This window comes from Octopus sinensis, linkage group LG2 (assembly GCF_006345805.1).
Source record: "Octopus sinensis linkage group LG2, ASM634580v1, whole genome shotgun sequence".
Lineage (NCBI taxonomy): Eukaryota > Metazoa > Mollusca > Cephalopoda > Octopoda > Octopodidae > Octopus > Octopus sinensis.
In genome coordinates this window covers 96,718,031-96,734,896 of record NC_042998.1, presented here as the reverse complement: position 1 = coordinate 96,734,896, position 16,866 = coordinate 96,718,031, and the positions used below count along the sequence as shown (strand labels likewise).

The following is a 16,866-nucleotide window of genomic DNA, read 5'->3' as shown; positions in this document are numbered from 1 at the left end:
CTTTAAATCTGGGGAGCTTCTTTTTGTTTCCGTCTACCAAATCCACTCACAAGGCTTTGGTCGGCCCGAGGCTATAGTAGAAGACACTTGCACAAGGACTGAACCCGGAACTACTTACCACACAGCCACTCCTGCGCCTATGTTTTACTCGTTTAAAATGCAAGAAGACGACATATAAATTTAGTCCGTTTAAGTTTAACACGTGCTCACTTCATTCACGTCATTTTACTTGTACTGCACACACATACACCACACACACACACACACACACACACACACACACAACACACACACACACACACACACACACACACACACACACAGAGGAAACGCTGCCTTGGGCGCTTTAAATTTGAGGAGCGTCACAAATTCTGAATAACTTAAAAATTTCTTAATCCAACTAAAATATGAAATCTTAGTAATAATGAGATCAGGTGAAGCCACTCCCAGAACAGACGAAAATAACGGGCATGCGGTGATGTGGGGAGATGAAGTGGTCATGTGGTGTTATGACCAATCACATGATTTGGTTAAAAATATTTCTAATTTTGCCAGACAAAAAATGCTGTTCAGTTATATATATAAAACTATGGATTTATTTGTTCGCAAGTTAATTATAATTTTTCGACAGCATTTTTCAGCTGCTGTAAAGACGTGATTGCTGGAGAAAGTTGTAGAAAAATAAGTGAGGAAGGTGTACGCAATTTAAGGCTTGCTCTTAGCATTGCAGTACAGATACTGTCATGTGTAAGGCAGAAGTGACGTCAAAGAATCCTACGGAGCGACGGACGTGCATAAACATGCGGGAACAAAGATTACAGTGAGAACAGGGAGGAGATGGAAGTCAGCCAAAGCAATCCAAGAAGCAGTGGCCATTTTTGAGAATTTGACACTGAGTAAAGCAGAACTTAAAAGGCTCAACAACAAACGATCGTATATGATATGGTTAGCTAGCTTAAGAGACAGAAACTGGCGTAGGAGGGAGAGCAGAGTAAAACAGAGTAGCCAGCGTTGGATTAACAATTAAGCGAAACAGTACATGTTTAGAACATCAAAGGAAAGGGGGACCACAAAGATGGTAAATGGTTTACGGCACAAAAAGAAATCACTTTAAACTTGCTAAATAATATACGAAGCGGTTTATAAGATCGGAAATATAATTTCAAAGTGTTCATGGTGTCATAGTGAGGATCTGATTAAAGACTTAGCAGCTGAAAGAAGGAGAACACTTTTCAAATGTAACTAATGTAGAAGTATATAAAAATAAGCGTTATGTTCTATCTTACAGTTAGTTTTGCTTCATTTTGAAAAATGAAAATCTATTTCATGGTTTATAATTGTTTAAATTTTGAATTACATATATATGGGCATACCAAACATTTTTCAAGTGATTAGGACCTCTATGGGTCTTAATCCGGCCCTGAAGGTAGTGGTAATGCAGAAACAGGATACCTGGATAAGGTGGGAGCAGGTGATAGAGAGAAATGACACTAGGCAGTGTCATGAACTTGATTCTCTGTGAGTTCATGATTTGGGAGTTGGGTGTCTGTGACGTCCTTCGCAGTCCATCCAATCAACTTCCATGAGACATAATGAAACGCCTGCTTGTTGCTCTTCTTCTAAACTAAACAGTTGCACCAAGGCACTGAGTGAGGAGCAATGTCATAGGGGAAAGGGTCAGGTCCTCAAAACTATCTGTGAGCCAATCAGCAGGGAGAACAGAGAAATATTCACAGTATTTTAAGGCGGTTAGCAAGCCTGGCGAAATGCGGTATTTCGTCTGCCGTTACGTTCTGAGTTCAAATTCCGCCAAGGTCGACTTTGTCTTTCATCCTTTCAGGGTCGATAAATTAAGTACCAGTTACGCACTGGGGTCGATGTAATCGACTTAATCCCTTTGTCTATCCTTGTTTGTCCCCTCTATGTTTAGCCCCTTGTGGGCAATAAAGAAATAAGAAATATTCACAGTACAGCCAGAAAGATGGCTTTTGTTAAAAAGAGAAGAAAAGGCATAAGAACAGCTTCGATGGTTTACTTTCCACAACACACGATTTGATGAAAAAAAAGGTGACCGGGAGAAGCAAATAAATTCTATCACATATCATCTAGAACAGATATCATCTTGGTTTCTGAGACAAGCAGCTAATTCAGTTAACTGTATTCTGGGGAGGAAAAGGAAAGGATGAAAGAGACGCAAAAGAGGACGAGAGCTAATCACACACACACACACACATACACACACACACACACACACGCACACATGCTTTTCATGAACGTTTTCCCTTCTCTGAACTTTTCCTTTCTTATCTTTCTGACGAAGAGCTATGCTCGAAACGTTAAAAACTCACTCTTTTTCCCGCCTTTCCTGAGCGTCAAGCTAATACGTTCCATATGTACGTTCTTTTGTTGTTTTGTTATTTTTGATATTCGATTTGACTATGTGTGTGTGTGTGTGTGTGTGTATGCGTGTGCGTGTGTGTATGTATGTATGTATGTATGTATGTATGTATGTATGTAAAAGAGGTATAAGGACTTGCTGAAGGCTTCCTTAAGAGATGCTTGCATCTCTCCTGACACATGGGAAGGCATAGCTATTGATCGTAGCAGGTGGAGAAGGATTGTGCACGAGGGGACAGCTACTTTTGAGAAATCTCGAGTTGCACATGAGAAAGTAAGGAGAGATATCAGGAAGGGCATCGCTGTTACACTTCCAGATGGGAAGGGTCTTCTTATGATGCTGACATGCAGTGTCTGTGCAAGACCTTGCCTCAGTAAAGCTGGACTCAAGAGTCATCTTCGTAGTCATAAAGCGAAACAGATGAGTGACAACCTGGCCACTGGTGGTGGTGTAACACACCATACTAATCATATCTGTCGGGCATGTGGAAGAGAGTGTAACTTGGCAGGAGGACTTAAACGACATGCAAAGGTACATGAAGCCCAGTTACAACTTCAGCCGGCTATTAGCGGTAAGGGTTTTAGTTGCCAATTCTGTACAAGACATTGTAGATCTTTAGCTGGGCTAAAAAGTCACATTCGATCACAGCACCAATAACAGTTAAGCTTCGGGCAATGGCCATACTCGATAAGAGGGGGCAGCCATCATCATGTATGTATATATATATATATATATATATATATATATATATATATATATATATATATATATATATATATATATATATATATATATATTAGCTGACGTACCCGGTAATTTCCGGGAAAGCGGGGCTTATCCCTTGGTTCCGTTCTTATATTTGTTTCGCTAATCCAGTAACAAACAATACAAAGTATGTAGCCCCTAAAACGGTTTTTGTGAACTTATTGAGAATACCGAACTGTCTTACACAGGATCTTGTTTTTAGGAATTACCAATAAGTTATGAATACCTAAATTGTAAAGTCAGTTATGTAATAACATGAAATTAGTTACCCGATAGTAAGAATTCAAATAAAGTAGTCCCCAAAAGTGCTTTAATACGTTCCAAGAGTATACAGAACTTAAGAGGAAATACTAATAAGGTATGTATACTAAAATCGTGAAGCTTATTACGAAATAACAGGCTAATCAGATATGAGAGAACAACAATTCAGAGTAAATAACTCTGACAAAAAGCTTTTGTCCATTCGCAGAGACAATTACTCCAGCGGCGCTAGTGTTGGCATATTCGGGAATAAGCTACTTACCGAAATAAGTGGATCTATTGTTTAGGAAAATACTATTCACTTGTTTAAGCATTGTACTGGATAAATTGCGAAAATAACTCAAATAGTTCAAATACTTAGCAATAAGCATCCTCAATTTAATTTATACAAAATAATTGGGGAACATGAATGGGTTATTTCCCTTGGATGTCTAAAAATAATATATTTGTTATATGTAGTTGATATAAGAATCCCTTCCAGGTGCCCTATTATCGATTTTTTCAACAATCTAAGTATGTCACTAGTTTTCCAGACATGAGTTCTATACACGTGTCAAGTTTCATCAAAATCGATAAAACGATGTAGGAGGAGTTAAATAACAACGCCACAAACAAACACACCCTCAGATTTCCACATATGTAGTAGATATATAATTGTGCGTGTGTGTCTGTGTATATATATACATGTATGTGCGTATATATATAAAGTTGTGTGCGTGTGCGTACATGTGTGTATATGCATACGTATGTATATATGTATGTATGTATCTATGTATGTATGTATATATATATATATATATATATATATATATATATATATATATATATATATATATATATATATATATATAATTGTGTGTGTGTGTGTGTGTGTGTGTGTGTGTTTTATGGAAGATACGTCTGTGTCCAGCTTAAATCTTTTTTATCACTGGTAGCTACATTTCCTTACTTGTCTTTTATATTTCATAATTAGTGGCTCTCATATGCGAATTTCCTTATTTGAAGCGTCTTTTGAGGACACCAATTCAAAAGCTCGTCTCAGAAAGGGTTTTTACTAGAGAAATTCTATATCTATGGAAACAATTACTATTCTCATGCTCCTGCATACATAGGTATAAGCATCAGAGAAGATAAATTCACATACATTATACATGCACAAAACATACATACACACGCATACACATGTTTACATATCAGCCTGCCTTCCTGCCTGCTTGCCTGTCTGTCTATCTGTCTGTCTGTCTGTATATCTAATCTATCTATCTATCTAACTATCTTTCTGTGATACACGATCCCTATCGATCGTTTTTTTTCTTTCTTTTCTCTTTCTTTTTCTTTTTTCTTTCCTTTTTACGATCCCTTTTGATCGACCCCCCCTTTTTTTTCTTCCCCAAAAGAAAAGCTCTACCTTGTAATTTTTCCCGTTTGTGTGCAGCCCTGTGTGGCTAATAAAGAAACATATCTGCCTGTCTTTCTGTCTGACTGTCTGTTTGTCTTTCTATCTATCCATCCATCCGTCCGTCTGTCTGTCTGTCTGTCTGTCTGTCTCTCTCTCTCTCTCTTTCTCTCTCTCTCTATCTATCAATCTATCTATCTGTCTGTCTGTCTGTCTGTCTGTCTGCCTGTCTATCTTTCTCTCTATCCAACCATCCGTCAGTCCGTCCGTCCGTCCGTCCGTCCGTCCGATTGTCCGTCTGTCTGTCTGTCTGTCTGTCTGTCTGTCTGTCTGTCTATCTATATCTATCTATATACAGCCACACATTCTAATACATACAAGCGACACGAAACAGTTTGAAGCGTTAACGCGATTAAGTTATTAAGAGTATTATTGATAAATGAAAGAAAGACACGATTGTGTGGATGAACTGTTGTTATGGTTGTTTTTGTTGTTCTTACTGCTGTGGTTGCTGCTTAGCCTGAACTCAAACTTGATCCAAGTGAACTTGATCAAATGCATTCCAGCTTTGATCATTCTGAATATGTTTTGTCAGACACAGCGAATTTGTACACGTTATCTAGCGCTTCCTTCCTTACTTTGAGACGTCTGGGTGTAATTTAAGAGAATGTAGCTGCTATTTCTTGCAGACCGAATGACTACACAGATGCCGCTTGTCTGGTTTGTGGTTCTTAGTTTGTGACGGCAGACAAATACGAACGGCAATGTAGGCAGATACAGTACCCACCGGATCAGTTATCTAGTTAATATTGGCTTCAAATTTTGGCATAAAGCCAGCAACTTCGGTGGAAGGAGTAAGCCAATTACATCGGCTACTGGTACTTATTTTACTGACCTCGAAAGGATGAAAAATAAAGTGGACCTGCGTGGAAATTTAACTCAGAACGAAAAGATGGGTGAAATACCGCTAAGTATTTTGTATACCAAGTTAATATTCATTACTGACTATGTGCCAATTACACAAAATATTGGAAATATTATCCACATTCTGAAACGTATTTTAGGTAGTGAATTTTAGGTACCAAACGATTTTGTCTCAAGTATTTTTAAACAAACAAAAGCTCTAATCTACTTTAAATTTCTTGACATTAATATTCATCGAATTTATTAATTCTATTTAACTGAGCGTGATTTTATAAGAATGATGATTGTAATATTTACCTGACTCTAAGCCCGTGAGCTGGCAGAATCGTTAGCACACCGAGCATTTCGTTCGACTTTACTTTTCATCTTTCCGGGGTCGATAAAATAAGTACCAGTTAAACACAGGGGTTGATGAAATCGACTTGACCCTTCTAACGAAATAGCTGGCCTTGTTCCAAAATTTGAAATCAATATTTAAGTGACTCTAAGGCGGTGACCAAGCAAAATCATTAGCGCATCGGAAAGATGGTAAGCGGTATTTTCCCGGCTCTTTAGATTCTGAGTTCAAATACTGCCAAGGTTGGTTTTTCCTTTTATCCTCTGGGATCAATAAAATAAGTATTAATTAAGCATTAGGGGCAATTTAATTAACTTCCCTTTCCTTCCAAACTGCCAGTCTTTCTCCTAAATTGAAAGAATATTTGAGACTTGACCTACGGTATCAGTGGTGCATTGTGGATCCTGAGGTGGCCTACGAGGAGGCCAATTTTGGCATGGAGTCTGAAATTACAGTGGTGATACGTATTAGCAGAGTCGAGGCCCGGTGGGACTCTTGCTTTCCGTGTAGCCCTCTTTCTCTTTAACATTTCTGATCATATCCGATCTTGTGTGCTATATTCCAGAGTACGCAGCACTTCGCCACGATGAGCGATCTCGAGCAAGATGTTCCCACGCTGACCGTGCTATGTTACTACCACCCGCAAAGAATTCGTATTTGATAAATGCTACACAAAATATCGCAAGAAAAAAATCAACAACAAAAAAGCGAAAGACAAAACAAAACGAAAATCAGGCACACACACACACACACAAAAAAAAAATCTTAGGTAGAGATTGTTTAAGCAGTCTGTACTACTGTGAGTCTTTATCCAGTTTAATCATACAGATTAACTGTCTGTCTGGATAAAAGGTTACCAAAATTATGAATGATTGTAGCAAATGCTTTTGGCAACTTTAAAAAAGCAAGGATTAAATATTATCTCAACCGAGCATTTTACAGCAGTAAAAAGTTGACGATAATCTTTGTTGAATTCCAGTTAATATCTTTAATCTCCTACATGTCTCATTTATATATTTCAGTTATACCTAGTTTTTTTATAAACGCAGCTCATATATTTAAAATACCATCAATTCTAGGTATCTGTACATTGATACAATAGTACATTCCTACCTATCTTTTGTGTAACGCTAAAACATGAGAGAAATAGAAGGGTAGAGAGAGAGAGAGAGAGAGAGAGAGAGAGAGAGAGAGAGAGAGAGAGAGTGTGGGAGAGAAGGACTGAAATAGAGATAGATAGATAGGTATAGTGAGAGAGAGGAATTAGAGAGATAGAGAGAGAGAGAGAGGGAAAGAAAAAGAGAGATGATTCTAAGAAGTGAGGGGGCCGAGTGAAAGTGAGAGCAAAGTTTGTGACGTCACTGCGTCTTTAGTTATCTCATTCTTTTGATGCACACGCTTCTGTAATGAAATGTTTGGAATGGCGTCTTGGAATATAAAATTATGGCATATTAGTTGAAAGTGTTATTCCATTACAAAACTGGAAAAATGCCTAAGATTGTGTGTGTGTGAGTGTGTGTGTGTGTGTGTGTGTGTGTAAATATAAATAGAAACGTAAAGGTAATTATTGCATTTATAATAATATAAACAAATAAACAAATTGCAATTATAGTAATATAAACAAATAAAATTAAGTATGTTACATATATGTGTGTGTGTATATATACATACACATGCACACACACACACACACACATACATATATATGTATATATATAAAGAAGAAATGTTCCTATTTATGTAGACCACGCGATGGCTTTCCATAGTATTTCAGTCTATCAAATTTCACTCAAAGAATTAACCAACTCGAGGATATTGTAGAATCGTTAGAATCCACAGGACACCGAAGCAGCTACCATGCTTCATTCACGGGGTCTGAAGGTGGCAATCTAGCCTAACGAAGTTTTTTCTTATATGAATATAACGATGGGGAACAATATATTAAGATTTGTCAAAGCTTTACCAGCATAGTTTACCAGCATAGCTGTAGAACGATCTTACTGACAGATTGCCTCCGATATTGATTCATGTTTAAGATTATTTACTTCTCGATGTAAAATGAAAAATAATAGGGGACAATTCTCAAGATAGAAGATGTAGAAGCAGTGACAAGTGTATAACAAGAACTACAGCTTTCAGAAATATTGTCTCTTAGGATTTTTACACTATCTAAAGAAATAAATGTTTGAAGCAAAATACAAGTTCAAAAGAAATTATGTTCTATGCTTCTCCATGAACATCAAATCATCTTACAATTTTTAAAATACAAGTGGTTTTTTTTATTTATATGTAATGCTTGTTCGAAATGATTATACATGATTATATCTCGCTGAGTAGAGGTTCTCGGGTTGGAAATACGACTCTTTTCCATACATTTGCCGAAGTTGGGTAATAATGGTCAGTGGAGCGGTTTAGCGACTCTTTTCCATACATTTGCAGAAGTTGGGTAATAATGGTCAGTGGAGTGGCTTAGCGAGAGACAGACAAGTTTAGAAACTTCCCGGGCGTTGACAAGAATATTATAGAGATGTTCACAGAAACGGTCGTCCAACCCGTGTCTCGTCTGGTTAATATACAGAGCATTGTAGAGTTTGCATGATATGCAGTATATTAGGTTACCAGAAGATGCAATCGAAGGTGGTTAGTAACGTTACTATGAACATGAAATCTAGTAAAATGTTGTTGGGTATATGAAGTGGCAAGTAAGGTGGAACCAAGTGAAAGTAACAGGTTGAAGTTTGACTCGAGATAAAAGGAGTTCCTGAAGTGACACGATTTTCTCTTCGTCTCTGTCAGACAAAGGACAAACATCACAGAACATTAGATTCGTTGCTCTTCGCGACGATTTAACTATCAAACTCACGTAGAAGCTCGTGGATTAATTATTTACTTGTACACTCCTTAGATTTGCCTGTCAGAAGTGATTCGTTGGTCAAGTGGTTTGTGGGTGGTAAGGTATAAAGATCTTAATATACTGAAGTTTAGCTTTTTCTAATAAAGACTGATGTGACAGATATTTCTTAGAATGGCCATATATAATCTACTATTTCGATATTTGTATTCATCAAAGAAACTGGAAGAATAATAAATTGTAAAGTTTACCAATAATTTCCATGATTTTTCTTGTCAACTATGGTGATTCTATTTCTATTTTAGATGGCTAGCTTTATCGCATACACTGTAATATACTGATTCTGGTGGAGAATTATTCTTTGAGTACACATGTCTGCGGAATACTAAACCACTTAAATGGTAATTCCATGATTAGGGAGGAGGGAGTGTGGTTGATCAAACGACTGAAATACTTATCATTGGGGACCGACGGGAGAGTCGAAATTTTCACGCTGTCTGTATATGCTTCAGACTAGCGATTCGAATTTGTTTCTAGATGACTCGAGCATACGATGCTGATGAGCTGAAATAACAGCGAAATATCAGTACCCACCCTTCCCGTTCACCTACAAGGCGATTTTGTTTCCCCTGGATTTGAGAGATTTTGTGTTTTTTAACACTTGACGTTTTAAAAGCGGTTTCCAGGATAAAATACCGCAGCTAATAAGCATATACACAAAAACATATATTAAGAATGTGACATTGGTAAAATTTACATTATTTGAGCAGTTTCTAAATCAAACATTATGTATATATATATTCTTTTATTTGTTTCTGTCATGAAGGAGCACCGCATTTTAGTCGAATAAAGTGACCCCAGGACTTATTCTTTGTAAGTGTAGTACTTATTCTATCGGTCTCTTTGCCAAATCGCTAATGTTACGGGGACGACATAAACACATCAGCATCGGTTGCCAAGCGATGTTGGGGGGGGGGGAGAAACACAGACACACACGCACACACATATATGCGACGGGCTTCTTTGAGTTTCCGTCTACCAAATCAACGCTTTGGTCGACCCGCGGCTATAGTAGAAGACACTTGCCCAAGGTGCCACGCAGTGGGAGTGAACCCGGAACAATATGGTTGTTAAGCAAGCTACTTACCACACAGCCACTCCTGCGCCTATATATATATGTATATAAACATACATGATTAGTTGTTAGGTTGCATAATTTTTATAGGTCAATGTTTAATATTAGCGTATGTGCATGTGCATCTTCTGATGTACACATTTGAATGTATGCCTGAATATGGCCAGTGAGTGTGTGTGTGTGTGAGGTGAGTAAGGTGCGTGTTTATGAGTGTCTGTGTGTATGCACACACATCTACACACATACTTGTACACACACACATACATATGTATTTTCCTACGAATGTATAATACTCACATGACGTATATATGTATGTATATGCATATGATGCATGTATATATGTATAGACACACACACACACACACACACACACACACATAAAGCATACATGTATATAAAGATACATACATTCTTATATATATATATATATATATTTATTATATTATATTATATATTATATTTTCTTTTCGTAACATATTTCTACTATATATATATATACTTTATTTTAAGCAGCAGAAAATTCAACAAAATCTGTTACTCTGAGTTTCTCGTTGCCGTTCATCAGACAGTTTTTGCTAGAATATACATATGTATATAATACATATATGTAACACAAATGCACATATACATATATATTAATATATATGTATGTATGTATGTATGTATACACATACACACACACGCATATGTATATATATATATATATATATATATATATATATATACATGCACATGCTATTATATACTTGTATATGTATGTGTGTATACTTATACCTATAAATAATTATATATAAATATGTACTTGTGATGGTGCATGGCCTAGTGGTTAGGGTTGTTGCACAGACGATCTAGCGATCATGAGTTCAATTCCTAGACCGGGTGGTGCGTTGTGTTCTTGAGCAAAACACTTCACCTTACGTTGCTCTGCGATCACACTGTACATCTGTTCAGACAACGCCGATTTGATGGAGTGAGTGAGCTAATGTGCTGCACGAACATTTCATCACCATAAACAAATTTGTGCAGGCCGCTCGGCAAAAGCATTGCCTTCGTCGTCTTCGACGGGAGAGTTCACCATGTATGCACTTATACATACATACATGAATGCATACATATATACATACATACGTACATACATACATACATACATACATACATACATACGTACGTACATACATGCATACATACATACATACATACATACATACATACATACATACATACATACATACATACATACATACATACATATATATATATACAGATATATATGTGTGTATGTTGTATATATATATATATATATATATATACACACACATACTTATGCATCGTTTGACTGTTTTTATGTATGTATGAATGTAAGTATTATGTATGTATGTATGTATGTATGTATGTATGTTTATCTGTATGTATGTATGTATGTATGTATGCCTGACTGTCTGTATGTCTGCTTGTTTGTCTGTCTGTCTGTCTGTCTGTCTGTCTGTCTGTCTGTCTGTATGTATGTATGTATGTATGTATGTATGTATGTATGTATGTATGTATGTATCAAACAAAATTCAAAACGGTGAGAAACCTAGAATTCGTAGTCATAACAAGAAAAAAAAAAAGCTCAAAAAGGTGAAGAAAATTTCCCCTTGAGAAAACTTACCTTTGAGATCGACGTATTTCCCCGGGGCGCCATTTGAAACAGTAGCGTAATAGCGAGCGCTCTGTGTAAAACTTAATAGCTGAGACTATGCTGATGGACTGAACAGAAACGAGTACAACTTGCTTAGTTTAATCTTCTCCACGCAATGGCGACTAATGACGATTTCATTGACAGCCAATCCTGCTTATTGTCTGTCATCCAGCTCTCGCTTCACAGGAGAAAACCTCTGTAAGTGATGTACATTCGTGTGCGTAGTGGATGCGTGAGTGTGTGTGTGTGTGTGAGAGAGAGAGCTTGTGATGTGTGTGTATGTGTGTGTGTGTGTGTGTGTGTGTGTGTGTGTGTGTGTGTGTGTAGTGTGTGTGTGTGTGAGGTGGTGGTGGTGTGTGTAGTGTGTGTGCATGTGTGTGTGTTAAATTGCGTATTTATATAGTTTCGTAATATAAATTGATTACGTTATGTCTTGCTTATGTAGACGTGTACCCAGCTTTTCATTAAACTTTTACAAACTTCTAGACACATCTATCTATCTATCTATCTATCTATCTATCTATCTATCTATCTATCTATCTATCTATCTATCTATCTATCTATCTATCTATCTATCTATGAAAGTAAGAACTTACCTAACCACCTTTCCATCTACCTATAAATCCACATCTGCATCCCCCACTAAATACAATCTATCTCAAGAGAACCATATCTTCACTAACTCTCTCTCTCTCTCTCTCTCTCCTATCAATTCTATGTGATTATCCAAATACCTGTTTACTTATGATAGTAGTTCCCTACCCTTCTACACACATGATCACTTGCCCGCCACCATCTCACTATCCACTGTTAATAAGTCATTATTCACCAATCATTATTATATTATTTAGAACAATTTTGCTGAAAAGACATGCTGAGAAAGTCATATTCATTTTAATGAAAATTTCACACACCACTGATTTGTTTGAAATACTCACATATACTGTATTTGTCTCTCTTTGTCTCACTTTTTCATTATTTGACTGCCTGTCTTTCTTCGCTTTATGAATTCAGCAAATTCAAAATCTCTAGCTAGTCTTTCCTCCCCCTCTTTGATATTCCTACTATTTTTTTTATCTTTGTATTTGCTTCTAAAGTGGTCTAGTGTTAAAAAAATCTATTTAAAAATGTCATTAATTTAAGTAATTTATATTATTTATCAACAAACGAAAAACAATATGTCATCTAAATCCTATACAAATTATTATTAGTGATATGACGAACTTCATTTAATGTTTGATTATTATTTTAAAAGCTTTTCTAATACGAACAACATATTCTGTTATTAACTTCATAACCATCGCTAATAGCATTTTGTTCGAGTTGTTTTTGCCCAGCCACCAATATAATTGTCGAAGACAATAATTAACTGGAATAATTGCAAATTTCTGCTCATTTCATTTGAGAGTATCGTAATAAACTTCATGGGGTGGGGGTTTGCTCCGGGTATGCCGAAATTTCGGCGCCTTTATAATAATTGTTTTTGAAATATTTTACACAGAATATTGAAAATATTTGAAAATATTTTGTGAAATATATGGTTTATAAAAGGCATGTAAGCATTTAAACTGACATTCCGTCGGTTACGACGACGAGTGTTCCAGTTGATCCGTTCAACAGAACAGCCTGCTGTGAAATTATCGTGCAAGTGGCTGAACACTCCACAAACACGAACACTTAATGTAGTTCTTTGGGAGATTGGGAAAGTGACAGGGCTGGTCCTTTCAATAGCTGTTGTACTTCTCTCATTCACTTGCAAAGAATAACACAGTGATACTACGGATAGGTTTATTGTATGTCTCTCTAACAGTCTATAACAAGAAAAGACAACAGCAAAAGGAGAAACGCCCCTCTACCAACTCTCCTTGTATAGCGGTTAGCCTTTAGGACATTCTAGAGAGTTCTACAACTATCCATTCGATCCTATTGGACAGATTCACATAACAGCATTTTCTACTGGAGAGATTTAGATGCTAGCGATTTCCACACCTCCCAACCGAACCTAATTCTGCACTAAAAGCATCAACAACAAAGTCTCTCTCTGGGATTGGGTTCTCTCTTGTATCGTCTTGGATTGTCCAGTCCATACTCTGGTACAGGCGGTTTGGCCTTAGGTAGAAGTGGTCTGATCTGTCTCTGAGTTTGTGGCACTTCTTCCAGGATCTCCATTGGATGATCAATTGGATGCTCAGAAATATTGTCCGTCTCATTCCCAGGTTTGCAGTCTTCTGTAGAAGCGTAGCGCGGAAATAACTGTTCCCAGTGTCGTCTCCATACTGGGCCACGAGGAAAGACCTCGACGCTGAAGCAGCGAAAACCCAATGACTTTGTGATGAATGCTGGTACCTATTAGGACTGTTTGTCATGGCGAGGTCCATAGTACAGTGCATATACAGGATCACCAGCCTTGTATTGCCTGGTTACCTTAGCGACACCTCCCGAGTCTGGAGTCATTTCAGCCTTTGATGATACTTTGGATTGCTTGCCCTGAGCTATGTATGCTGGTGAGGGCAGCAGAGTCGCTTGGAGAGAATCCACTGGATGTCGGCGTTCTCCAGCATCAGGAACTCTTTTGAAGAGCTCACTTCGTGGGCAGGGAAGACTTTCTCAGTGCTTTCTTGAATGACTGCACCAAACATTCTACAGCTCTGTTGGTAGCTGGATGGTACGGTGCACCTGTCAGGTGTGTGATCCCACGTTCTTTGCACCAGCTCTGAAATTCTTCAGAAAGGAAAGTTGATGTATTATCCATGATCAGCGTGTGAGGGCATCCGAAGTGAGCGAAGTCCACTTCCAGCAAATCTAAAGGGGTTTTAGCGGATGTGGATGACATTAGGTGAATACATGGATTCTGTGAGAAGGCATCCGTGATCACCAGCCAGTTCATACCCATGAAGTTGATGGCATAATCCACGTGTAAGCGGCTCCATGGCTTCTCTGGTAGCATCCATGGCTGAGCTACAGGCTTGGATGGCTTGTTTTGATGTTCCCCATACGAGTCATATCGTTGACAAGCCATCTCAATAGCTGCATCAATACCGGGCCAGTAGACAGTGATTCTTGCCAACTGCTTCATATGTTCCGTACTGAAGTGACCGATATGCAGTAGATCTAGGATATTGGACAGTAGGCTCTGTGGAATCACAACTCTTGATCCAAGGATGAGGTATCCGTGGTAGATACTGAGTGCATCCGACAACTTCTGGAACTTTTCGACTTCATCATTAGTTTCGGACATAGCGCAGCACTATAGTTATCACTGGATCTTTCCCAGACTTTTGACAGAAGACAGAACTTTGATGGTGCACACCATCTCCATGTCTTCACCACTTTCCTCCCTGTCGAAGTAGTTGTCTCCAGATGACAAACGACTAAGAGCATCTATAATTAATTAATTAATAGCGACAAACACAGTATTAATACCTAAACGCAATCATTATGAGCAACTTAACATGGATGTTGTGTTAGAACAGCAAATATTGCGTTATTTACCAAGAGAGAATCTCTCATATGGATGCATGGTGCAGAAAAGTACTCATCTTTGTATTGCTGGCAGACAATACAAAGATGGCGGATGCTGGCCTACCCGTCTAGCCAGCGGGATTGCAACTTTCGGAAGCTACAATAACGCGAGGAAGTGCATTATGACCAATGATGCATACAACACTCGACCGTTGATAGTCTGATCAGCAAAGTATCACAGTATCTCTCTCTATCTGTGTGTACATATAATATATATATATATATATATATATATATAAAACAACTAGGAGCAGTCTGTGTGGTAAGAAGCTTGTTTCCCAACCACATAGTTCCGAGTTCAGTCCCACTGCGTAGCATCTTGGGCAAGTGTCTTCTACAATAGCCTCGGACCAGCCAAACGCTTGTGAGTGGATCTGGTGGGCAGAAACTGAAAGAAGCCTATCGTATAATATATATATATATATATATATATATATATATATATTATATATATATACGTGACTTTGTGTCTGTTTGTCACGCACAACCGCTTGACAACTGGTGCTGGTGTGTTTATATCCCCGTAACTTAGTGGTTTGGCAAGAAAGACCGTTAGAATAAGTAGGCTTTCAAAAATATATCCAGAGGTCGATTTGTTCGACTAAAATTCTTCAAGACGGTGCCCCAGCATGGACGCAATAAAATGACTGAAACAGGTAAAAGATAAAAGATATATATATATATATATATATATATATATATATATTATATATATATATATATATATATATATATATATATAGAACGAACTTCTTCACAATTTCAGTCTACCAAATTCACTCACGATGCATTGGTCGACCCGAAGTTATAATAGAAAGCATTTTCCCAAGGTGCCGTGCAGTGGGAAAGGAACTGAAGCCACCCTGTTACAAGCCGAACTCCTTAGCGACACAGCCATGCCAACAATAAATGCCTGGCGAAGGCACGTGGCTTAGTGGTTAGGGTATTCGGGTCACAGTCGTATGGTCGTGAGTTCGATTCTTAGCAGCGTGTTGTGTCCTTATTTCACGTTGTTCCAGTCCACTGAGTTGGCAAAAATAAGTTACACTAGTAATTGTTGTGGAGATCGCTAGTATCTAAATATATCCAATAGAAATTGCTGGCATTCGAATCTGTCCAACAGAATCGAATGGATAGTTGCAGAATTCTCTAGAATGTCCTAATGGCTTAGCGCTATATACGTAGAGCTAGTAGAGGGGCGTTTCTCTTTTTGTCTTTGTCTTTTCTTGTTATACACTGTTAGAGAGACAGATAATAGACCTATCTGGAGTATCACTGTGTTCTTCTTTGCTAGTGAACGAGAGAAGCACAACAAATTGGCATCGCCAATAGGATAAGAAAGACTATCCTTGCCGAGCGGACTTTTTACCTTGACGTCGATAATACAATTATTTGAAAGGTAAACAACCAGTTTTGCACATAAGCGTCTGTCTTCCTGTATTTCTAGTATCAGTTAAATTATTGCTTTGTCAAGAGTTTTACGGAATATAATACTTTATTTTATCTAATATAGTTAGAGTTTTACTGTAAGCTATTTTTACCTTGACAACAATGGCGGAACAAAGCGGCGAGGTGAGAAAGTTGCACACACAACAC

At 37.7% G+C, this 16,866-nt stretch overlaps 2 protein-coding genes across 3 annotated transcripts in view; both read right to left on the bottom strand.

Moving 5' to 3' along the window:
- The window catches only part of LOC115225386 (amino acid transporter AVT1A-like), a 41,402-nt gene extending 29,336 nt beyond the window's left edge, over nt 1-12,066 (bottom strand). Inside the window, exon 1 of one of the 2 annotated variants that reach the window (XM_036498543.1) lies at nt 11,719-12,066. In XM_036498543.1, the coding sequence (XP_036354436.1) occupies nt 11,719-11,751 (33 nt within the window). In that variant the 5' untranslated portion in view covers nt 11,752-12,066. The remainder of the gene's footprint in view (nt 1-11,718) is intronic. The other variant, XM_036498545.1, reaches the window with a different exon arrangement.
- Nucleotides 12,067-14,329: 2,263 nt separating this feature from the next.
- Nucleotides 14,330-14,986, bottom strand: LOC115225377 (uncharacterized protein K02A2.6-like). The gene has a single exon (XM_029796336.1). The coding sequence runs from the start codon at nt 14,984-14,986 to the stop codon at nt 14,330-14,332; it is 657 nt and encodes a 218-aa protein (XP_029652196.1).
- Between the last annotated feature and the right edge of the window lie 1,880 nt (nt 14,987-16,866).